Raw genomic sequence first — 23,154 nt, 5'->3', positions numbered from 1 at the left:
CCCCTCCCCCCCGCCGTGGGCTCTGCCACCCCGGTTGGAGACCATTCTCCAAGGGCGCTAATGGCCTCCCCTGCCTGGCACAAGGACATTTCCCAGTCCTCAGAGCCTCCACCCGCACAGCCTCACACCCCAGCTTGGGAACACTGTGATCCCTGCAGCTCTTTGGTGGCGGTGGTGGTGGGGGCAGCTGGGAGGAGCACTGGGGAGTACCTCAGCCTTTGATCCCCAAGCCCTTCTGGCTCGGTCACTCTCACTCTCTGAGCCTCAGTTCCCCTCGTCTGAAACAGGCCATTAATGACCTCTCTAAGTGGTTTTCTGATTAAATTATACATAAGCTATTGCTCTGTGGTTGAGCAGACAGAAAAGCATTAAGAACAGGTGCCCCCTGCTTGTGTTTATTTCCATCCAGGCTAGCTTCTCTTTCCTGAAATTCGGTCTCCACCCCTCTGCTCACCTTCCCCTCCCTGTCCACCCTCTCCCCCAACTTCCCCTTCTTCAGCCACCTTTCCCAGCTTCCTCCTTCCACACATCTGGGCTGTCCACTGACTTGACTGTGGTTGCCAGTGGTCGGGATTCCTCCTAGCCCACCATAGCCAAGCCTCTTGAAAGAGTTGTCTGCACTCTCCTCTCCTCTCATTCTACATCTCACCAGCCCTTCTGCTTGTCCCTCTCACCCTGGCCTAGCTCTCTGCTACACTGATCTGGCAAACATTGCTTTGTTGGAAATGTGGTGGGGACTCCTTGGCCTTATCTGCCTGGATAACACTGTTGGCACTTCTGGAAACACTCCTGCTCTGCCCTTACCCCCCTGCCCTGAGCTCTGCAAGGGGCTGTCATTTGTTTCCTCTGTCCCCTCATTGCTGTGATGTTGCTGCTTCCTGGCCTCTCACTTCTTCCCTGGCTGTCCTCATGTGGAATTTGTTCCACGTTCATTTTTTTTTTTTTTTAAACAGGTGAAGAAAGAATCAACCTTAATTGTCAGTGTCCAAAAACCAGATTTTACATAAAAGTCTGCATCTCTGGATGCTGTTGGTAAACTGTGAGATTTGTCACAGCTGGGCATTCCTGAATGGTGGTCCTTGCTTGGGGCCGAGAGTGGCTGCCCCCAGAAGGCTCCCCTCAGACTGCTCCCAGCAGCACTCACCCTCCTCCCCTGTGTGCTCTTGCTCACCTGTATCCATGGAAACCAAGCATGGACTGAGAGGGCTTCACAGTTCAAGAGAAGTGGGAGAGAGTACATTTCTTTGTGGAAGTGAAAGATACTGTGCTTAATATGCTAGGGACGTCTCCATTGAAAGGAAACCACATCTTACCTGCTTACCTCTGCTGTGACCTGCTGGGGCCCTGCTCCTCAACTCTCTTCTCTGGGCATCAATTATTTTTTTAAAATTTTTTATTTTTTATTTATGATAGTCACACACAGAGAGAGAGGCAGAGACATAGGCAGAGGGAGAAGCAGGCTCCATGCACTGGGAGCCCGACGTGGGATTCGATCCCGGGTCTCCAGGATCGCGCTCTGGGCCAAAGGCAGGCGCCAAACCGCTGCGCCACCCAGGGATCCCTCTGGGCATCAATTATAAGCATCTGTGGCCTCCCTGGTCCTGTCCCAAACTCATTCCTGAATTCAATCTGAGGTGAACATGGACTTGAATCTTCATCTGCTTCCTGTCTTTGTCACATAAATGTCCCACCCCACCCAGTCACAAACATTCATTGGGCATCCACTCTGTGCCAGGTGCTGTTCTAGGCTCTGGCAAGATGTGATGAAAAGAATTCAGAGAGCTCTGCACTCATGCTCTGGGGTTCCTCAGAACACAAGAGAGGCTGTCTCTTCCCTTGAGAAGGACGTGCCCAAGGACCTATTAAGAATGCCAGCAACTAAAAAAAATAAAAAAATAAAAAATAAAAAATAAAATAAAAAAAAAAGAAGGCCAGCAACTTCAGACATGCTAAATAAAGGTCCTCAGGCCACGCTGTCCTGGCCCGAGTTGGGGCCCTCTCCTCAGTCTCTCTCCTGTCCAGGCTTGAGGAGAGAGAGATGATAATTCTCCTATGATGGTGGGGGCATCAGGGGGCAGCAGGAAGCTCCAGAGAAGGATAGGGCCACCACCAGAGCCTCCAAGTTTTGAGACAGCAGGCAGAAGGGAGCTTCCAAGGGGCACTTGCTGATGAAGGGTGCTCAGTGCCAGCCAGTCCAGGCCCATGTGGCCATCTGCAGGTCTGGCATCTAGCCTGGTTAGTGGCTCAGGAGCTCTGAAAACTTAGGTCTCCTAACCTGCCATCTCTACAGTAAGGGTAGATGCCTCACAGGGTAGCTGGGAGGATGGCATGAGATGATGTGAGCAATGGCTGGTATATTCCAGATGCAGAGCAGAGTTGCCTTCATGCCCCTCCTCACCCCTCATCCTTCAGGCCCCCACTCTAGGCTCCCTGGGACTTATCACCGGGTCCCATCTCTGCCAAGTCACTTTCTGTTCCTCCCTTTCCGTGGCCCCTGCCCTTCCTCCGACTCCCTCTCCTTCTGTCCTCCTTGCTCACAGCTCTCAGAGCTCTTTTACAATACAGATTTGAACTGGCTGCTTCACTGTTTCATACTCTTCTGTGCCCTGCCACTCCCACCCCACCCACAAGATACAGTCCAGCTCCTTCACTGGTCACTTGTGGCCTTCCAGAACCTGGGGGCTGTGCTCTGCGGGGGGGTGCTCTGCTGTGGCATTGGGCTGTTGCCTCTGGGCCTTCACCCTGGCTGTCACTGTTTTTCACTTCCCATCTCTGCAGATGTACCTCCGAGCCAATCCATATCAGGCACCCCCACTTGTGTGGGTGCTGGGGCCCAGCAAAGGGGATCTCCCTTTACCTTCTCCCGCTGACCATGTGCTATCCAAGTCCCCATCACTAGGGTGACCAGGGTGGCCAGCCCTGGGAAAACCATCTTGACCTCCACCCTGCTGTGTGCCTCAAATCCCACCTCTCCTACGCACAGGTAGAGGCACATGCAGGACACAGCTGGATACAGCTTTATTGTGGCAGTGGATGTGAGCAGGGGTTGGTGTGGTCAGCACCAGTGTGTGGAGGGAGTGGGAGGAAATGGAGGGAGTGCGGGGAAATGAAGGGGATGGGGCAGGGCCCAGGGAACCCCAGGCTCAGGCCAGGAGTTGGGGTTGGGGTGACCTTTGCCAGCCCTATCCAGAAATCTGGGCCTGATGACTCCAGAACTGGAGCTCCCTCTGGCTGGGCTGGATGAGGCAGCAGTGGACAGGAGGGACTCACACATGGGAGAAGGCATGGCTCTTGCAGAGGGGCTTGTCCTTCTTAGAGTAGAAAGTCTTTCCTTCCAGGTTGATCTGGCATATCTGAGGACAGCCAAGGTCAAGCCACGTGGGGTTGGGGGTGGCAGTAGAGCCCCTTTCCCAACTCTCATGAATTCCAGAGGCAGGGAGTGGGAGGGAGGCTGGTGAGGAACACAGGGCGAGGGGGTGGGACCTGAGTCCAAGGTTGGGGGCACTCACCGCACACACAAAGCAAGTGTCGTGCCAGCTGAAGCCCAGTGCCTCCAGGAAGCGGTCCCCAGCATCGATCTTGAAGTCACAGCCCCGGCATTTCGTGCCAAACATCTTCTCATAGTCTGAGGATGGAGGCAAAGAGTGGGGGCCCTAGGTTCTCGCCTGCCCCACACCCTACCCCTTACCTGTGCCCCCCTCAACCATCCCCTACCTCGCTCGCAGTACGGTGCCCCTTCTTCCATGTAGAAGGCCCTGTTCCGAATGGGTGTCTTGCAGGCCGCACAGGTGAAACAATGCACGTGCCAGGTCATCTTTAGGGCATGCATGATCTCCTAGGAGGATGGTACAGTCACCAGGCAGCTTGGCCCCTCCTCTCCAGAGCTGGGGACACAGGAAGGCTGGCCGTGGGCCCTCTTCCTTCCCATGGTAAATGTTACATCTGTACAATCACCATTCCTACTCTATCTCTGGCACTGAGGTCTCCCCATTGATGTCCACCATGTCTTTCAGATTTGCCATGTCCAAAGCTCAGCTCATAACCTCTACACCCCAAACCTGCCTCTCTCACAGCTGTTCCTATCTCAGTTGATGGCAACTCCATGCTTCCATTTGCTCAGCTGAGATGCCCCTCTTTATCTCATATGCCACAACAAGTCTGCCAGGAACTCCTGTTGGGTCCGCCTGCATGATGCATCCAAATCCTGACCACTTCTCACTGCCTCCCTCACGTGGGAGGTAGGCCTCAGAGATCCCTGGCTTGAGTGACTGTACAAAACTGACCTCTGAGCTCCTCCTTCTGCCCCTTCAGACAGATATCAACCAGAACAAATCCACATTCCCCTCTGCTTGAATCCCTGCCTACCCTACATTTCCCTCTGGCCTATGTATCCTCTGCTCTCTCTACGTGGCCTCTTGCCCATGGCTGACGCACCCAGCAGGTCACTCTTGGGGCTTCACACCGGCTGTCCCCCCTGTCCGGGCTGTGTACCCCTGGTATGTCCCAAGTCTCACTGCTCACTGCCTTCAAGTTTCTACTTCAATGTCCCCCTCTCCATGAGGCCTGTTCTGACACCACCAGTTAATACTTCCAATCTGCTCTTCCAATGCCACATTCCCAACACCTTTAACTCTGTTCTCAATGCTTAACAGCTCTTACTAACACAGCAGCAGGTGATTTACTTATTGTATCTATTGCTTATCGTCTTCCTCTCTTCCCTTCTTCCTACTCAAATGTAAGGTCCAGGAGGGAATGAGACATGACTGTTCTAGGAGCTGATATAGTGCAACAGTGCCTATCCCCAGGGGTGCTCATCAACAAATGTTCGGGAATTAACCTGCTCCACTGGACTGGGGAGGAAGCAGAGGCTGGGGGCGGGCGGGGCGTTCTGTGTACTCCCTGGGCCTGGGCTGTCAATCCTGGGGACCTCTGAGCCAACCAGGGCCGGCAGTATTCAGATCTAGAACAGGCAGAGGGCAGTGTGGGGCTTCAGGGTGGGCCAGATCTGTGGGTCCCACCAGGCTCTGCTTCTTAGCTAGGTAACTTGGCCAATGACATCACCCTCTCTTGACACTTGGTTCCTTCCCTTGTGAACTGGGAACCTAATCCCAGCCTTGAAGGTTGTTGTAAGGATGGCCCTAGATTTGAGGCTGGGGGTCTCAGACTCTATGCCTGCTGAGGGCAGGTAGTGGACTCAATGGGGCAAGGTGTAGTTGGGGAGCACCTGTTTCTGCCTGTAGGGATGGTGGTGACCAATTCATGGAGCGATGCCTGGAAAGCTCAGGTTGAAATCTAGCTGTTGAAGTGAAATCTGACTCTCAAATACTGCCCATTAATTTAAAATGAAACTGTATACCAAGCAAGACACGTGGGCAGCATGTAGCTCTCAGATGGCCCATCTGTGCCCTCTGCATCTATGTCATATCTCACATACACCTCACAATCACCCTGGCCAGGAAGTTACTGACATCACTTTAGCGAGGCCCAGGGAAAGCGAACTGCACCAGGTCACATAGTCAACAGATGGCAGAAATGGGTTCTATGCTCAAGTCCAGCTACTCCAAAGCTGGCTCTTCCTATTGCCTGATGTTGCCTCTTTTCAAGAAGTAGAAAAAAGCTCCAGGGACAGGAACCTGGCTGCAAGCTGGTAGGACAGGGGGCTTGGGCAAAAACTTGGGCTGTCCAGAGGTGGGTCCAGTGTATGTGTGAGCAGAGAGGCAGCTTTCTGCTGGTATTCAGAAGAACTGGGAAGCCAGTTATCAATATTTATTTGATGCCCTTATTTCCTAAATCTGCCTCTCCTATCTCCACAGCCCTGACCCAGGCCCCAGTCGCCTGTTCCCCTTCTCTCTCCCCTTGCCCAGAGGAAGCTTGCTGCAGCATAGCTGACCTCATCAGCCTCAGCTCCAAACTCCTAACACAGCCCCCACTCACCTCTTCTGCCTCATCTCACACCCTTCTCAGGTGTTACCTTGTGACACAAGCTATTCCTTCTGCTTGGAGTACTCTCTCCTGATCCTTCTTTAAGCTAATTCCTACTCATTTTTAAAGTTCAGCTTAGAAAAAAAATAAAATAAAGTTCAGCTTAGACAGCACTTCCATCCATTCCTTCAAACATTCACTGATTGCCTCCTATATGTGGAGCACAATATAAAGCAAAATAGCCCTGGCCCCAGCACATGGAGTTCACACCTGGGGAAAGATGGGACAAAAGACTGGGGCTTAGTGAGCAAACTGTGGGGGACTTGGCCTGGTGAAAGAGTAGGTATCAGAGAAGATGGCTATCATTTCCTGAGGAAATGATAGGAGACCCACATGAGAAGGAACAAGGTATAGAGGGTGCTAAAACAGTATTCCTAGAGGATAGGACAGACTGTGCAAGGGCCCTGTGGGAAGAGAAATAGCACAGTGGCAAATGAAGTGGCCCACATGGCTGGAGCACTGGAGAGGGGCTAGTGGTGAGAGGTGAGCCTTAAGAACATGGGGTTTCTAATGGTCCCCAAACCAGGGTAGGTCACCTTTAATGTGTCCCTCACGCTCTGCAGCTTCCTTCCAACTCCACTGAAACTATCTGATTGCTCCATGTTTCTCTCCCCATGTTCCATGCTGATTTCCCAGGGCAGGCACAGTTCTGAGCTCTGGGTGCTGACAGGGAACGGCACTCCTTGCAGGGCAGGTAAGGCTTCTCCCCCTTACCTTACCCCCAGGATGAGGTGAGGGCTTTCTAGAGTTTGTCAGGCTGTGAGTCCCTGCAAGAGGGGAAGCTAGGGGCCCCTGGACCTCTGGGGAACATTACCCTGGGCTGGGTAGGAGAGGTTTGCCATCCAAGGCTTACTCCAGGACCTGGGAACCAGCTAGGCCCTATAAGGCTTGGCTCCTCATCTGTGCCTGGGTGATAACACTGTCCACTCAGGACAGAGGTGCAGCAGGACAAGAGTGCAGTGTAACACAGGGCAGTCCTCGAACAGAATGGCCTTGATTTGTGGACATCCAGCTCAAGAAAGGTCCTGGAATCCAGCCCATTCTCTTAGAGCAGTCCAATAGGGTGTGGCCCAGGCTGGCAGGGAAATGACTGTGATCTGGGCCAAAATTCCCTCACCTGGAAGCTGGGAATAACCAAACTGACTTCCTATAGTAGGACTGTGAAGCTGGATACCCACACACTGTAAGTGCCCCACAACACAAACTGTCATTACAATGACAAAGACTGTGATAATACCCATTCCCCCCTTCTTGTCCACTGATGGAATCTCCATTCTTTGCCGGGCACATGGCTGCCCCAAATAGCTGGTCTTTCCCAGCCTCTCTTGCAGCTCAGTATGGTCATGTGACTGAGATCTGGCCAACGGGATGGAAGCATAGCATTGGGTGGCAGCATCTTCTCAAGATAGCTGCCATGGGCCCTCCATCCCTTCATCCCCTTCCGGCTTCCCGCTGGCTGAAACGTGGCAATTTTAGTTGAGGTTCAAGAGTCATGTTGGACTATGAGTGTTAAGTAAGCCTGTGCTAAGAATAGCTGAGGAACAAGATACAGAAAACCAGATCTGCCTGTTAGTCCCAGAATGCCCACCTCTGCACTTTCTTAGGTGGGAAATAAGCAGCCAGTGTTTTAAGTTTTATACCGCTCGTGGTCAAGGTTCTCCTTACTGATATGAACATTACCACAGGGCTCCCTGGCCACATTTGGCAGCTCTGTATCTAGAAATAGGAGAAGCAGTAATGTCAGGAAGAGCCCAAGCTGGGAGTCAACAGTCCTGGGGCCACACCAGCTTAGCCCTCATCCTGTGCAGCCTTGGGCGGTTTCTGCCCCTCTCTGGGCTTCAGTTTCCATACATAGGCGACAGGAACCCCTTTAGCTTTTCGCCCTGCCTGTTCTGCCCCTGCTTCCTCTGGCTGTGCCTTGACCCCTGGCACCCTCTGAGTCCTCCCCGCCACTAGGAGCTCCTGGGGGCGGGGCCCAAACCTGTTACTTCATGAGGTGTCCTGGAGAATGGGGCACTACGTGGCACACCGTCCACACTTAATAAGAGAACGAATGGGGGAAGGAAGATGGCCCTTCCCTCTTTGCTCATGACATACTGACCCAAGTCCCAAGCCTGGTTCCCATCAGCATCTAGGTTGCCCTGCAGAAAACATGGCCAGGCTCTGCTGTGTGTTCAGCCTTAGTGGGAAGAACAGGAGTTTGATCAGAAATTTGTGTCTGGGGCAGCCCAGGTGATTCAGCAGTATAGTGCCGCCTCCAGCCCAGGGTGTGATCCTGGAGACCCGGGGATCGAGTCCTGCATTGGGCTTCCTGCATGGAGCCTGTTTCTCCCTCTCCCTGTGTCTCTGCCTCTCTTTCTCTCTCTCTCATAAATAAATAAATAAAATCTTAAAAAAAAAAAAAAAGAAATTTGTGTCTGGATTTCTGGCTTCACCACTGCATAGTCCTAGGCCCTCCAGGAACGCTGAGTTATCTTTCAGATCTCCTGTCCTCTCGTGCACTGGAGATGGCAGATCCTGTGGGTTAGCCTCCTCAAAGCCTGTCACAACCCCCTTCCTTTTTGCCTTCCTCTCTTACAGGAGATGAAGTCTAAGATACTGGGTTTGCCAACTTCCCCTGCAGTCCAGGTGCTCCTAGGATAACAATGCCAAACACTGGGATAAAGATGCAAGTTCCCAGTTTTTCTTCCAGAGTCAAAAACAAAACCTTGTTAAAATAATGCCATTTGGCTCTTCCCTCTCCTTTCTGTCTGCAACAAGAATATAAGGCCTGGGGCTGGCAAACAAGATAAAATAGGCTTGGGGACAAGGCTTTACAAGTCGCTAAGCATTTTGGAGCCAATAGCAGGAAAAGCCTAAGGACATCCTTGAGCTGGAATGCTTGTGACTGAAGTAAATAACCTGTTTTGTTGAGGTTTTATCCTTGTAGATGAATGTAAGCCCACTGACAGCCACTGTGATCAGGGTGGACCTACACTCTTCAGGTAACGTTTTATTTCAGGGAACCAATCCTTCCTCCCTCTGTCTGTGGTTTGGGTGGGACCACCTGACCACTGCTTTGGTGGATGCTCCCCAGGCCTGGCTAGTCTTGGTCTAGAGATGGGCACGTGACACAAGCTATTCCAGTGAACACCAGCACTGGGACCCTCACTGCGCCAGCTGGCACAGGGGTGCTTCTATTCTCTCTGTAGTGCTAGGCTGGAGAGATGTAACCCTGGAGCCACCATGGCACCATCTTTGCCACCTTCCAAGGAAAAGTGTGCAGGGAACGAAGCCAACACAGACAAAAGCAGAGGCAAGTGATGAGAAAAGTCCTGATGGCTTCAAGACCTGCACGATGACCTGGGCTTGGAGGTAGTGCCCCATGGGCTTTCTGACTGTTTGAACAAGCACATATACCTCCCACTTTTCAAAAGTGAGTATTATACCACTTTGCTTTTGTGACAGACCCACTAACTGAAAGAAATCTGAAAAGGAATTTTGCTTTTACCAAAAAACGGTGAAAAGTGAAAAAGAGTGTTTAGCATTTGTCTTGCAGTGAGCCACTACAGAGGTGGTACATGCCCCTTACCGGAGCAGGTGCCCTGGGAGCCACACTCTGTACCCCAGCACCGCGCCACCCCAGCACCAGGCCACCCCAGCATTGTGTCATCCCAGCACTAGGCCACCCTGCATCAGGCCACCCCACACCAGAGCACCCCAGCACCGCACCACCCCAGCATCAGGCCACCCAGCACCAGGCCACCACAGCTCCAAGCTGTGTCTGTGAGCATCTGTGCTTTCTCTCAATTTACTTTGTGCATCTGTGAGCAAGATGTGTCCTCAGGTACCAGAAGAATGTATAAGAGATTATTTTTTGGGTCTGGGAACACTCAGATTTCCTTCCATATGAATTAACAGTACTTGCTTCTTCACTTTATGCTATTTTGGCTTGTGAAAGTTTCCACAGGAACACTCTACTTTCAGAGAGCCAGGGACACTTGGACACTCTTGTTTGCTGGAGCCCCTCTGAGTAGGGTTTTAGTCATTTGTGAGGAGGATCTTGGTTAACATAAAATGAGGCTAATATTGCATCCTGTTTATTAAGATGCTAAGGATCCAAAGGAGAGGGGAGAGGCCCAAGGCCTGAGTTCCTCTGTAGTAATCTTTTGATGCTGACAGAGTCAGATTCACCCTCCCACCCACCCACCCACCAGCCCCACTCACGCCTGTGATCTTCTTCTTGCACTTGGCACAGCTGGGTGCATAGCGCACATCATAGCAGGGTGGGCAGAAGATGGCACCCTTCTCCTCAAAGAAACCGCCCTCTTCCAGGACCTTCCCACACTGGCTGCACACAAATTCCTCGGGGTGGTAGGCATGGCCCAGCGCAACCAGGTATCGGCCCCTGAGGGGGAGGTGAGGGCAGTAAGAGGGAATGTAGGCAAATGAGGGAGGGGGCCTAGCCAGAGCCCAAGTGGGTTTAGGGAACACCTATTTTGAAGCCTTGAAGGGAAATGCATTCTCCCCATTTTCCAAATAAAGGAGAAATAGGCTTGGGAGGTGACCTGAGTGTTGACACAGTGATGTAGTTGCACTGCTTCGATGACAAGAAATGAGTGACAGAGGCAGTGTTGGAATAAGAAGAAGTATCACACTTGGTGGGGGCTGCTGACTTGGGCCTAATGAGACAAACCAGAGGAACTGGTGCCCTGGGGGCAGGAGGCCCAGAGTGCCTATTGGATCTGAACACCAGGGGGTAACTGAGCCCACCCCGGTGCCACCCTATCTCACCTGCCTAGTCCATCTGGCCTGGGGAGGGGCCGGCAGGTCCCACATAAATGAGGGTGTCTCAAGAAGGGGGTTCTTTGCAGAGCCTAAGAGCTGACAGGAGTCAAGAGCCATGGGACCATAGCTGAGAACTAGCAAGGTTCTTAGAAGCCAGTACACTTGACTCTGGGGGTACTGTATGACCCTGCTGGATCCGAGGCAATAGTGCAGAGAGGGAGGGGCCTTTGGCCTGTCTGCTCTGAGAGCTGAGGGTTGGCAGAGAACAAGTGAACAGGAGGGAGAGCGGGGACGGGGGGCGGGGGGGGGGAACAGGCCCTTTCCTGCCCAGAGAGTGGCCATTCTAGGGGTGCAGCTTGGGTGTGTTGTTGGCACTTCCTCCATTTCAGCAGGCAAAGGGGAAATGCTGATAGAGGCTGACGTGGGGTGGGGTGGGATGGGGGAAACGATGCAGAATCTGAGGACCTAGGCCAGGTCCCTGCCCCCAAATGCAACTGGAAACTAAATCCTTATCCTCCCACAGTGACAGTTGAGATGAGTAGGGAGAGAGTCTGGGGCGCAGAGGTCAGAAAGATGCCAGGGCCAGGCCTCAGGATGGAAAAGGCCAGAGTAGCAAAGGAATAGGCCACCCACCGGATGACCTTGTGGCAGTGGTGGCACACAGGAGTCTTGCCATTGTTGCCACCGCCTGCTCCCGTGCCCCCTCCGGCGGCTGCCTGCACGATGGAGGTGCGGTTCTGCAGAGGTGTGGGTGTGGCTGGCTGGCTGTGCCGGGTCAGCACCGTGCTGGTCTTGTCCGGAGCGTAGCGCTCAGCAAATCCAGGATCCACGGCCCAGGGTGGGCGGCTGGTGGGGCTGAGGGTGGTAGGGCCTGCCGAGGCCAAGGAAAGTGGTTCCAAGGAGGTGCCCAGGGACCCCAAAGGCCAAGGGTTCGAGCCAGGGGTCGAACTTGGAGGGGCCTCCCCCACCTGCATGCCCCTGGAGGCTACCCACCCTTCCCCAGGCCCAAGCCCACTCTCTCTCACCAGGCCAGGGTTCCTGGGGTGTAGCTGAGGCTGGGGCTGGGGCTTCTGTCCTGGGCACCTGGCTGCAAGATCTGCCGTTCAAGGCCCTGTATGGTTGAAGCTCCTGGCATGGCCCCACCCCCCAACCTTGGGCCTGCTGGCCCCATGGGAAATGCTTGGGTGCATGAGAGCTGCTGGGCTGGACTCCAGGTCCCAGAGGAGTAGGTAGGGGTAGGGTAGTGTCTCCTAGCCAGGTTCCAGCCGGCAGGTCTATTGTACAGAGCTGGGAGGTGGAGGGAGTGTGCTCCCTTCTGGGGCAGCTCTTGGGGCTTCCTCATCCCAGAGATCTAGCTCTGATGGCAGGGTCCCCTTTGCCAGGTACCACCCCTCATTGAGACCCAGACTGGCATGGCCCACACCAGGTCTGAACCATGTAACACTCCCAGAGCCAAAACAAATCAAGCCCACAAAGATAGAAGGCAGAGGCAGAGGAAGCGAGGCTGAGAATGTTTATTTCCATGCTTCAGCCAGCACAGACCTGGCAGACAGTAATACTGTAGGGCAAGGAGGGGAGGCAGTGTCAGACAGAGCCAGGCCCTCTGCTAGGCCAGCAAGAGGCTCAGTCCAGGGGCAGGAAAAGAGTGGGTGAGGTAGGCAGAAGCTGCAGTGGCCAGGGGAGGGGGTGCCCCGGTGGGAGGAACAGAAAGAGAGAGGCAGAGAGGGTAGCCGGCCAGTGAGGGCCGGGCTATGACTGCACGTTGAGCACGTGGGCAGAGCGCTGGTGGTGCCAGTCCCGGAGGCGGGTGTAGCGTGGGCTCTGCAGCTCCAGGACATACTTTTCCCTGGGGGGCAGAGAAAGAAGGAGGAAGAAGTAGAAGGAGAGATTGAAGGGAGGAAGGGAGGGATGAAGGAAGGAAAGGAGGAAAATAGAGAGCCCTGGAGGCGGACCCTCAGGTGCAGACACAGGGCAGTGGCTGGAATGGGAGAGGCAGGAGGTGAGAAAGAAGGGCTATTGTCCATCGTTTTACCTTGATTTCTTCAGGTGTTCCTCATCCGGGTCTTGCACTGAGAGAGCAGAGGCAGGCATTGACCGAGAGAAGACAGAGGGCCACCCCAGCCCTGAGCCCTGGCAGAAGGTCACAGGGCACCAGAGCAGGCTCCAGCTGAGCCTAGGCCCAGGCCAGGGGCCAGCAGGAGAGTCTGCCCTGCCCTGGGCTGGCACTTACTGAACTCGGTGCCCGTGAGGTGGGCAAGGATGCGGAAGGAACGGGACTGGCTTGTCCCGGGCCGAGGCCGCCAGTCCTCTGTGTCCTCCATCAGCCGCTGCTTGCTGGCATCTGGGACCAGCGGCCGGAGCGGCTGTCTGTGGGGAGGGTGTGGCTCAGAACCTCACGCAGGAGTGGGCAGTGGGGGCAGCCCCTCCCCAGATTGGTGCATGTGGGTTATGGTGCTGGGAGAGTGGGGGAGGGCAAGGCCAGGGCTGGGAGGAGGGTGGGGTGGGGGGGGTGAGGGAGCTAAATGAGAGGAAATGAGGGTGGCTAAGGTGGGGAGGGACCACCGCCCAGAATGCCAAAAAGAAGGAAGAGAAGGACAGGCAGAGGGGGCTCACTGACTTGTCAGGGGTCTGCACCTGTGAAGGAAATAGACAGATGGACAGATAAAGGGACAAAGGGACAGACACAGGAAGAAAAACGGTAAGGGGTCAGAGTAGCCAGGGGCAAGGCTGCACTGAGTGGGGCTCAGTTACGTGACACCACACCCCAAACCTAGGCCACCAGTTGGGGGGCGCTGCCTGGCTCGGAGCACCCAGGAAGGCTGCGCCTGCCCAGGAGCCACACCCTCAGAGGGGTCCAGTGCCTGCAGCCCCACCCCGGGGTCGCTGCCGCAGGGTTCCAGCCAGGCTGGGGCACAATGCAGACTGAGCAGCAGTGGGCAGCGGGAGCGGGGGCGGGGGCGGGGCAGCGGGGGTGGGGGGGGTGTCGCGCGCACGCGGCATGGGCGTGGGTGGGCAGGACCGACATACCCATTCTGCTGCAGGGCGTTGTCAGCTGGCAGGGGTACCCCAAAGGGCCGGGCTGTCTTGTTGAGGGAGGCGCTGGGTGCAAAGGTGTACCGCGGGGGGTCTGCGGTGGGGGCCAGGGCCTGGGCGGAGACAGAGCCGGGCAGGGCGGGGGAGGGGGGACATGGGGGCGGGCGGGGGGCCGGGGGGTTTGGGGGGGTGCGAAGGGAACTCTGGGCCCAAGGGGGATCCCCCCCACGCGTGGGAAGGACAGCGGTGCTCCAACCCCCACACCCACACATCTGGCTGGAGGAATGGGGGAGGGAGGACTCAGGTTTCAAGGGGCCCATTTGGGAGGGATGATCTCAGCCCACACGGGCCATAAGGCAGACTAACTGGGGCAAGATGAGTGAGGCTTGTAGCACAGGCCAGCGGAAGGCAGCAGACAGACAGGCAGACATGCGTGGTGCCCAGACCGTGCGGCAGAGCCCAGCCCAACCCCCAGTTTCCCAGACTCTCCCAGCTCTGGCCTCCACCCTCTACTTCCGGCCAGGGATAGGGGTATCAAGGCTCCTTGCTCCGGGGGAGGCCTAGTCAGTCCAGCAGTCCAATCCCACCCTTCCCACCGCCCAAATGGACTGCTCAGATGTCCCCAGCCTACCTTCTGCAGTTTGCTCTGGGCTGGCTGGGCCCTGGAGGAGAAGGGGAAGAGGTTAACAGTGGGCCAGGCCTCAGGGTGCCCCCACCCGCCAAGCAGGCTGGCGCCCTTGTACCTGCTGAGACCTAGGCTCAGGTGCTCCCCACAGGCACGAATCTTGTTCTGGGCTTCAATGTGCGTCAGGCCCCCCGCATTCTCGCCATCTATGCTCAGCACCCAGTCACCCACAGCCACACCGGCCTGTGCAGCTTTGCCTCCAGGAGTGAGCTGCAGACAGATAGAAGGTCACAGGGACCCCAAGCCTCTGCAGACCAAACTGAGGCCAACATTAGTCAACCCTGCTTAAACTGCTCCACTTCTAGAACCTGGAGGCCTCTTCATTCAACATTATCTCTGGGCAGCTGCTGAATACTCAAACAATCCGGGAGGGGTGGGGTTTACCTGAACTTCACAAATACCCCAATCTCCCCGTTTGTTTAGTCATTTGTTCACCTCCCATGACCCTTCTCCCTACAGTGCAGAAAATGCTGTGACATCACCAAGCAGCCACCTTCAGGTTGGGCCCCAAGCTGCTCAGCTCCAACCACAGCCTCTGAGCCCCCTGCTGGCCTCCTGCCCAAGCTGTTTCACCCATCCTCTGGCTTGTGTAAATGGCGAGTTCCTCCATGATACTGCTAGGTGCTCTCACCTCATACTCCCAGCACCCTGTCCTGTGGCCATCTGCAGGGTTCTGCCAGGACCCTCTGAGAGCCAGGAATAGACCCCTGTCATCTCCAGGGACCCTGTGAAGCACTTGAAGAGGACCCATGGTGTCAGCTGGGGCTGTCAATGAGTGTCACCCCGAAGCCTTCAATTGCCACATCACCCTCTCCCCCGGTCTTTTGGGCTCTGCCTTGGGAATCCCTGCTTCCTGTGGCAAATGAGGGGTAATAGGGCTGGCAGTAATGGTCACCACCAGCATGAAGTGAGATTGTCATGAAAGAATCAGGACTTGGCCTTGAAGTTAGGAGGGGCCACCAGCCCTTTGAAAGTCCCAGTGGGGTATTTCCCAGACCCCTGATAGAGCTAACCTTGACAACCCCACTGGGCGCTCTCAGCCCTCTAGTCCAGAGGCAGCAATCTAGAAAGAGGTGGTGCAGCTGTTCATGGGTCTAAGCCCACAGAGCTGCCTCGGCATCTGGCAAGGGGCCTGGCATTAAGTAGACTTCTATGGGGAAGTGCTGGAAGGCAAATTCACATTTTGTAGGTTGGGGGGTAGGACTGCAAGGTACTGTCATGTCCATGACCTCAGGAGGCTCCTCAGGCTTACAGACTGAGCTGAGGCTGGGAGAGGGGAGATAGGAGGTTCTAGAGAGACCTCCAGAAGGCAGAGAGACCAGATGCAGAGACTGACAGCACTAGGGCAAGAAGGGAGAGCTGGCTCTATTTCATGCCTGGGAGGTTAGAAGGGCAAACCAGCTGGGTGCCTCCTTCTTTGCTAAATGATAAGAGCACCTTACATTTATTCAGCACCTAGTATTGTCACATACTGATACTGAATCTTCCAAAAACCAGGAAATGGGAGTCTGAGATTATATGCATTTTGCACACAAGAATAACAGAGAGGTTATGTAACTTGCCTCAAGCTGCTCAGTAAGACGCAAGGCTAGGTCTGATCCTAACCTCAAAGCTCCACTACACTAGGCTACCTCTGCTGAGTGTTGGAACCCAAGTCAGGTCAGCCCACCTAGGACAACTCCCTAAACCCCTGGCTGGGTCTGGGACATAGATCTTTCTCACTTTTAGTTCAATCCAACAACCCCTTATAACGAGCATAGAGAAGTGATACCCTTGAAAGGAAGTGACTTACTCAAGGTCATGCTGAGTCAGTAGAAGGGAAACCTGGTCCAGCCACTCCCTACCCACACAAGCTGGCTCCTGGGAGGTGTGGGCTAAGCCTGAGGTAGAGGTCTTGGGGGGTGGGCAGGAGTAGCTGGCTCCCAGGGAGGGGTAGGGATTTGGGGATGACTTCCTTTCCTGAGTGAGGAGGACAGGATAGAGGAGTGGTCAGAGAGGTAGAGAGAGAAGCAGGAGAAAACCCTGGGTGTGGGGTGGGGGGCTGGAGAGAGAAGCAAGGCAGCCTGAGTAGTCAAGGAGGGGGAAAGCCAGAGAGTTGGACGCTGCATGGGGTAGGGGTGAGTCAGCCTGAGGGCTCTAATGAGCAGCCCAACCCCCAAGTCTCAGACATTACCTCATCTCCCAGGCCTGGGCCCACAGCCAGCCCTAGCCCCTCCCTCCTGGGGTCAGGGGAGAGGGAGGAGCTGACCAGCTCAGAAAAACCCACCCCACCCGCCCACCCACCCACCAGGGCCTAGGTCCAATTCCAGGGCTGGGCTCAGCTTGTGGCCCCACCTACAGCTAGGGCTGCTGACAAGGGTGCTCAGGACCAGAGTGCCCCCAACAGGCCACATCTTAAAGTCCATCCCTCAGGCTACTATGTTGCTCATACCCACCAATGAAGAAATTGAGTCTCAGAGTCCTACAGCCAGCCTTTCTCGGCTCCTCGGACTCTGCTCACCAGTTGGCCATCCCAGCATGGGGCTGCATTCTTGGGCTTATAAGGCAATCCCCTGACACAAGGAGGAGCCAGCCCCTAGCTCCGCCCCTACCAGGGCAGGCCCTCAGGAGCTGACATTAGAACCCTAGAGCCCCATCCCACACTCCTGCTTTGGGTCAGAGGCCACTGCATCCTGAATAGGACCAGTGGATGAAGATGGAGAAATCTCACAGAAGCTGGAAAGTGCTCCCCTCCCCACCAAACTGCAGGCCATCCCAGTGCTTGAATTCAAATCCCTGTTTTGCCATGGAATCACTGAAAAGGTCCCTCTACCTCTCTGAGCCCCGAGTTCCCTCGTCTGGAAAAACAAGATGACAACTGCTATTCCCTAGGCGGCAGTGAGACTGAAGTGAGATCCTGCAGTCAGGAGTGCCCTGGCTGGGGCTTGGCTCCAAGCATTGCTCCTTCAAGCAGCTTAGATACTTCCCAGAGACCTCAGGCTCACCTCCTGCAGAATCGGCATCTCCCTAGGGCCTCAGAGGTGGCCCCATGAGCTTTGTGGAATGGCATCGAGTATGGGGCAGTGGTGGGGAACTGTGGGTGCTCCTCTTCCCATACAAACCTAGTTGGGAATCTTGTGGCAGGTCCAGCACATCTCTGGACCTAGATATCTCCTGCTCTATTGTACCTGCCTCACTCCTGCTCAGACTCCTCCAATCCCCCACTAGAGACCTGAGCACCCAAAGACTGCCGGGGGGGGGGGGGTCCTCCCCCAACATTGGCTCACCCTGGAGATGGAGAGGGGCACATTGAAGTCCTTGCCCCCCTGCAGCCGAAAGCCCCAAGGTGCGGGCCCCTCCAGCACCACCTTGAAGGAATCCATGGCGCCTGCCCCTAGGAGGAAATAAAAGGTAAGCCAACAGCATGATGGGTGTGCAGGCAGGCCCAGCTCTAGAAACCAGCCTTGGACCGGTGCCAGGCAGGCACGAGCAGCCGCTGAACACAGCCAGGGCATCAGTAGGTGGGCACCTTGTCAGGTGTCGCTGGGTTTCTGGCTGGCAGAGCTCATTCTGGAAAAGTCGGAGCAACCCGTCTTCCCCGGGGACTGGTATGATGAGGGGTTCCCCTCATTCAGTCGAAGTTCTTTGCATTCAGAAATGGGCTGCAGGGCTAATTTGACACGGTCTCCCCTCAAAGCCAGCCTGAAGCCTCGGACAGACAGCGGGTGAGACAGCGCGTGAGTCGGCCGGCGGCCCTCTCCCCCGCCCCCGGGTCTCGACAGGCAGGCCGCGCTGAGGCCCGCTCGGACTATATAAGGCGTGTAAGCTGACACTGTGCGGAGCCGGCGGAGGGAACGCTCGGGGGCTCGGGACGCGAGGGGGAGGGGTGGAAGGGAGGCGGCTGGAGCGGGTCCTAGCCGCTCCCGGGCGGTACAAGCTGATGAGGGCTCCTGTGCTCTGGGGGCGACCGGGCGGGGCCGCGGCCCCCGTGGAGATCGGTGAGGTCTAGGACCCCAGAGCGTGGCCAGGGAGGGGATTCAATCAGGAGCCCTGTGGGGGTGGCCCCTCCCACACAGGCCCAACACTATCCCGGCGTGACTCAGTTTCCCCCGTCCCTCCCCCGCCCCAGGCCCCATGCATTGGCCGAGTCCCGGGCGCAGGGAGCAGCGCAGGCGCCAACCAGCCCGCGCCGCGGCGGGCTTCGCCACAGGAAGGCGGGGGCGGGGGGGCGGGGGGGGCGGGGGCCCAGGCTCGCGGGAGGAAGCGCAGCGCGGCCTCGACTCCACTGCCCTTCGTGGTCCCTCGCAGGCTCCCGCCCTCGGCCTGGCCTAGCCCGAGACGCCCCGCGCGGTCGCCAGTACCTGCTCCGCCCCGCCGAGGCGCCGCTCGGTGGCCGGCCCCGAGGAGCCGCGCTGGGATCCGCCGCCGGGCTCTGACCCCGCCTCCGCGGCCGCCGCCCGCTTTGAGCCCGCGGAAGTGGGCGGAGCCAGAGGCCACGCCCCGTCGAAGTCCCGCCCGCGTCCGGCCTCCTGCGGCGGCGAAGCCCCGCCCAACCCTCCCGCCCCGCCCAATCACCGAGTCCCGTTCTGCCTCGAGCTGGAAGGCCGGGGCGGGACCCCTGGTGGGGCGGGGTCTGGGCTGCGGCTCGCCTAGTTTGGGAGTCCGCGAGCAGCTCGCCCAGCCGCTTGCGCCTCCTCTGGCAGAGCCGAAAGAAAGCGGCCTTGGAAATCAAACAGACCTGGACATCTTGAATCTTGGTTTCCTCCTCGGAAAAATGGGGCAATAATACTCGCCTTGCAGGTCCATCGTGACCTATAGGCATTGGTTGGCATAAGGTGCAAGCCATCCGCGGCTCCAGAATTTTTAAATCGGAGTGACTTATGGGTGTGGAGCGTCTCGAGGTGGGGTCCGTTGAGGTGGGACAGGGGAATCTGGAAGCTAGGTTTGTAGAACCCTCTAGAGAAGGCAGAAAATAATGGCAGGGGCAGACAGAGTTGCAGGGAGCCCCTGGCTTGGCTCTGAGCCTGACCTTTGGGCCCTTCCACTTCCTGACTCCGGGCAGCCCTGCAACGACCCCACACTCTTGAAATGGTCTGTTGCCCGGTACTCTATTCCTGAGAAGGCAGCACTGCAGTGCGGATGTAACAGGACGACTTTAGCAGGGGTGTCAGAGTCCCCACTTTGTCACTAAGGTCATCCCGGGCAGCTAGCACAGGTGGCAGGGAAAACTGAGCAGAAACAGCAGGGTGTGGGTGAGTGAGTGGGCGTCGACCCCTCAGCTCCCTCTAGGGCATGGTTGCTGCTCTTCTCCGCACTCTGCCGTCATCACATTATCCTCTCCTCCTGCGTCATTCCTCCCACTACACAAACTTCTGGAAAAGTTATCTTTAAAGGGACGCCTGGGTGGCTCAGTCGTTGAGCCTCTGCCTTCCACCCAGGTCCTGATCCTGCCTGGAGTCCCCGACCGATTGAGTCCCACATCGGACTCCCCGCAGGGAGCCTGCTTCTCCCTCTGTTTCTCTCTGTGTGTCTCTCATGAATAAGTAAAATCTTTTTTAAAAAGTTATCTTTAAAGAAGTCCTCTCTTGGGATCCCTGGGTGGCGCAGCGGTTTGGCGCCTGCCTTTGGCCCGGGGCACGATCCTGGAGACCCGGGATCGAATCCCATGTCGGGCTCCCGGTGCATGGAGCCTGCTTCTCCCTCGGCCTGTGTCTCTGCCCCTCTCTCTCTCTCTCTGTGTGTGACTATCATAAATAAATAAAAATTTAAAAAAAAAAAATAAAAAGTTATCTTTAAAGAAGTCCTCTCTTGGGATCCCTGGGTGGCGCAGCGGTTTGGCGCCTGCCTTTGGCCCAGGGCGCGATCCCGGAGATCGGGTATCGAGTCCCACGTCGGGCTCCCGGTGCATGGAGCCTGCTTCTCCCTCTGCCTGTGTCTCTGCCTCTCTCTCTCTCTCTCTCTGTGACTATCATAAAAAAACAAAAAAGAAAAAGAAATCCTCTCTTGACTCCACCTCCCCTCCAAATACTGCTCTTTTATTCTACTCCTTTAGAGAGTAAAATTTCTCAAAGGAGTTGTCTATAGCCCTGTCTGCATTTGCTTTCCTCCTGCTCTTTCTTGAACTTGCTCCAGTCAGGCCATTGTTTCCACCAGTCCTCTGAATTAATTCCCTCTTCTCATGGTCTCCAGTGACCTCAAGGGTACCAAGTCAGTGGGGATTTCTCAGCTGTCCTTTTACCCTGCCTGGCAGTAGCACTGGTTCAGGTGCCTTTCCCCTGCCCCTGGCTTCAGACCTCCTTGTGCCGCTGGCTATTCCTTCACCTCCTTTGGCAGCTCCGCATCTGCCTCCTAACGTGACCATGAGATGTTCTGTTCCCTGACTACATTCATTCACTGGGATTCCATCTCGTCCTGTGACTATCAATAACACCTATATGCTAAGGACTCCCAAGTTACATGCCCAGTCTTGACCTCTCTCCCCAAATTCCAGGCTCTGATATCCGACATCCTATCCAACCTCTGTGTAGAGGTCTAGATATCTCGATTCATTATATCCTAATTTAAACCTGTGATTTTCCACCTCTCTAACTTCTTCCTCACCTTAGTAAATGGCATCACCATTCATCCACCTGATCCAGCATCAACTATGACATTATCTTTCCCTTCTCTGTTCTACCCTAGATTCTGCAAATTCTACCTAGAGAATATGTTCCATATCTGGTCACTGCTGTAAACTGTTGTCTCAGCCATTTGTCTTGTGCTGGACACCTTAACAGTCTCCTAAAAGATCTTCCTCCTTCCACCCTTACCTAATCCAGAGTCCATGCAGCAGCTAAGGTGATATTTTTAAAGCAGAGATCACACCATGTCACCCTCAGCTTTTAGCATTCCAGTGGGCTCACGTTGCACTTGAAATAAAACTAAGGTCCTTAAGATGTACATGACATTAATAAGCTGGATCTACTTCCTACCACTCTCCTCCTTGCTCACTCTACTCCAGTCACTCTGGCCTCCTTGCTGTTCCTGCCTCAGGGACTTTGCAGTTATAGCTCCTTCTGCTTGGAAGAGTTTCCCCTGATATCTGAACAACATGCTCTCTCACTTTATTCAAGTGTTGCCTCCTCCAAGGGGCCTTCCCTGATCATCCTATCTAAAACAATAGCCCCTTGACACGTCACTCACATTGGGCACTTAGTCCCTTACCCTGCTTTATTTTTCCCTGTAGCACTTACCACCATCTGACATATCAGGTGCTTGTTTCTTCATTGTCTTTTGTCCTCATTAGAATGTCAGTCCCATTAGAGCAGGGACTTGTCTGTCTTGTCCACCATTTCCCCCAGTGCCTATACACAGTGGATGTGAATGACAGATGAAGGGAGGATGGAGAAAGTGAAGCAGCAAATAGTAAGGAACAAGTGGCAGCCTGGGGGTCCTGGCAGTCCTCCAGCAGATGACCCTAGGGTCCCATTCCTTGGCTTGTGCAAGGCTCAGGCCTGAATGAAGCCACCAATGTTCCCTGCAACCGCAGCCCAAGGGGAGGAATAGGCCCCAGGCTAGGACACAGTGCCCTCTAGTGTCCACAACACCTGCACCTCCAGGATGAGGCCCTAGAATCCTGGAGATTTGCAGACTTTCTCTCTCTCTCTCTCTCTTTTTAAGATTTTATTTATTTATTCATGACAGACACAGAGAGAGACAGAGAGAGAGAGAGATGCAGAGACACAGGCAGAGGGAGAAGCAGGCTCCATGCAGGGAGCCTGACGTGGGACTCTATCCTGGGTCTCCAGGATCACACCCCGGGCTGAGGGCAGTACTAAACCGCTGGGCTACCGAGGCTGCCCCACAGACTTTCTCTTTTATAGGCTGATTGGAATCTCACAAAAACTGCCATAAACCAAAGGGGCTTGGATCTGTAATACAAAAGCATGCCAGACCAGAGACCCGGAGTCCTAGGTTCCAGTTCTGGCCATGACCCTAATTCTCTGGGTGACCTTCAGTGTGTCCTGGGATTTACTGGGCTGTGAAGGGCTGGCTTGCCCTGTGGGGTAGTGGGGTCCTTGCTGCAGCCAACCTGACGGGAGCTTCCTGATCTCAGCTTGCTTTATGGCAGGCAGCCTGATAGATCACGGGAAGACTCTCCCTGTCATAGAGAAGACATTCCCCCGCTTAAGTGGGGCCAAAATCTACCTTCCCATGACTCTAACAACAACATCCATCCAAACTTTTCTCTCTGTGGTCAGCACTGCACAGAACCCCACTGCCCACAACTCCTTTCACACATTGCATTTGGAGAAGTCTTTCAGACCTCCAGAAGTCTAGTGTGCAGTTGGATTCTTAAATCTGGAGTTCAGGGAGACAGGTCTGTGCTGAGATATACCTTTGGGAGTTGTGAGCATTTAGATGGTCTGTGAGATCTGGAGACAGAATTGCCTCACTTAGGGCAATGGTTCTCCACCTTGGACTCATGCCAGAATCATCTGGGAGATTGAAAAACTGGACACTGGTGCCCAGGCCTCACCTAGACCGATGAAATCTCAGCCCTTGAATGCAGGCCCAGTTGTGAGCATTTTTAAAAAAGCTCCAGGTGATTCTGTGTGGAGCCAGGGTTGAGCTGCACTGTGTCTGAAGCCAGAGCCCCAGGCAGAACTCTAGCAACTCTAGCAAGCAAGGAGCCAGCAGAAGCTGGAAAGGAGAGATTCGTGAGGAGG

General features: G+C 55.2%; 1 protein-coding gene across 13 annotated transcripts; it reads right to left on the bottom strand.

Moving 5' to 3' along the window:
• Positions 1-3,001: 3,001 nt before the first annotated feature.
• Positions 3,002-18,922, bottom strand: PDLIM7 (PDZ and LIM domain 7). 13 transcript variants are annotated; one of them, XM_049108840.1, is made up of 15 exons: positions 17,734-17,840; positions 16,260-16,426; positions 15,099-15,202; positions 14,526-14,677; positions 14,414-14,444; positions 13,777-13,895; positions 13,363-13,383; positions 12,980-13,116; positions 12,782-12,818; positions 11,775-11,860; positions 11,383-11,620; positions 10,189-10,369; positions 3,715-3,835; positions 3,510-3,625; positions 3,002-3,353 (listed from the first exon to the last, which is right to left on the bottom strand). In XM_049108840.1, exons 2-15 carry the CDS (start codon positions 16,267-16,269, stop codon positions 3,267-3,269), a joined length of 1,440 nt encoding a protein of 479 aa, XP_048964797.1. In that variant the 5' UTR covers positions 16,270-16,426; positions 17,734-17,840; the 3' UTR covers positions 3,002-3,266. The 13 variants fall into 13 exon arrangements, 12 of the variants coding, with proteins under 12 accessions (XP_048964797.1, XP_025290173.1, XP_025290174.1 ...); XM_025434388.3 differs by having other exon boundaries at positions 11,775-11,845; XM_025434389.3 differs by having other exon boundaries at positions 11,775-11,836.
• Between the last annotated feature and the right edge of the window lie 4,232 nt (positions 18,923-23,154).

The sequence above is a fragment of the Canis lupus genome, chromosome 4, assembly GCF_003254725.2.
Source record: "Canis lupus dingo isolate Sandy chromosome 4, ASM325472v2, whole genome shotgun sequence".
Lineage (NCBI taxonomy): Eukaryota > Metazoa > Chordata > Mammalia > Carnivora > Canidae > Canis > Canis lupus.
This window is presented reverse-complemented; position numbering and strand designations above follow the sequence as displayed.

Bases quoted from the DNA above. Each gene is read 5' to 3' on its own strand.
- PDLIM7 (XM_049108840.1), bottom strand. The intron at 14,445-14,525 runs GTACAAGGGCGC...CTTCTCCTCCAG, and splicing joins CTGAGCCTAGGTCTCAGCAG to GGCCCAGCCAGCCCAGAGCA. The intron at 11,861-12,781 runs GTAAAACGATGG...TCAACCATACAG, and splicing joins GAACACCTGAAGAAATCAAG to GGCCTTGAACGGCAGATCTT.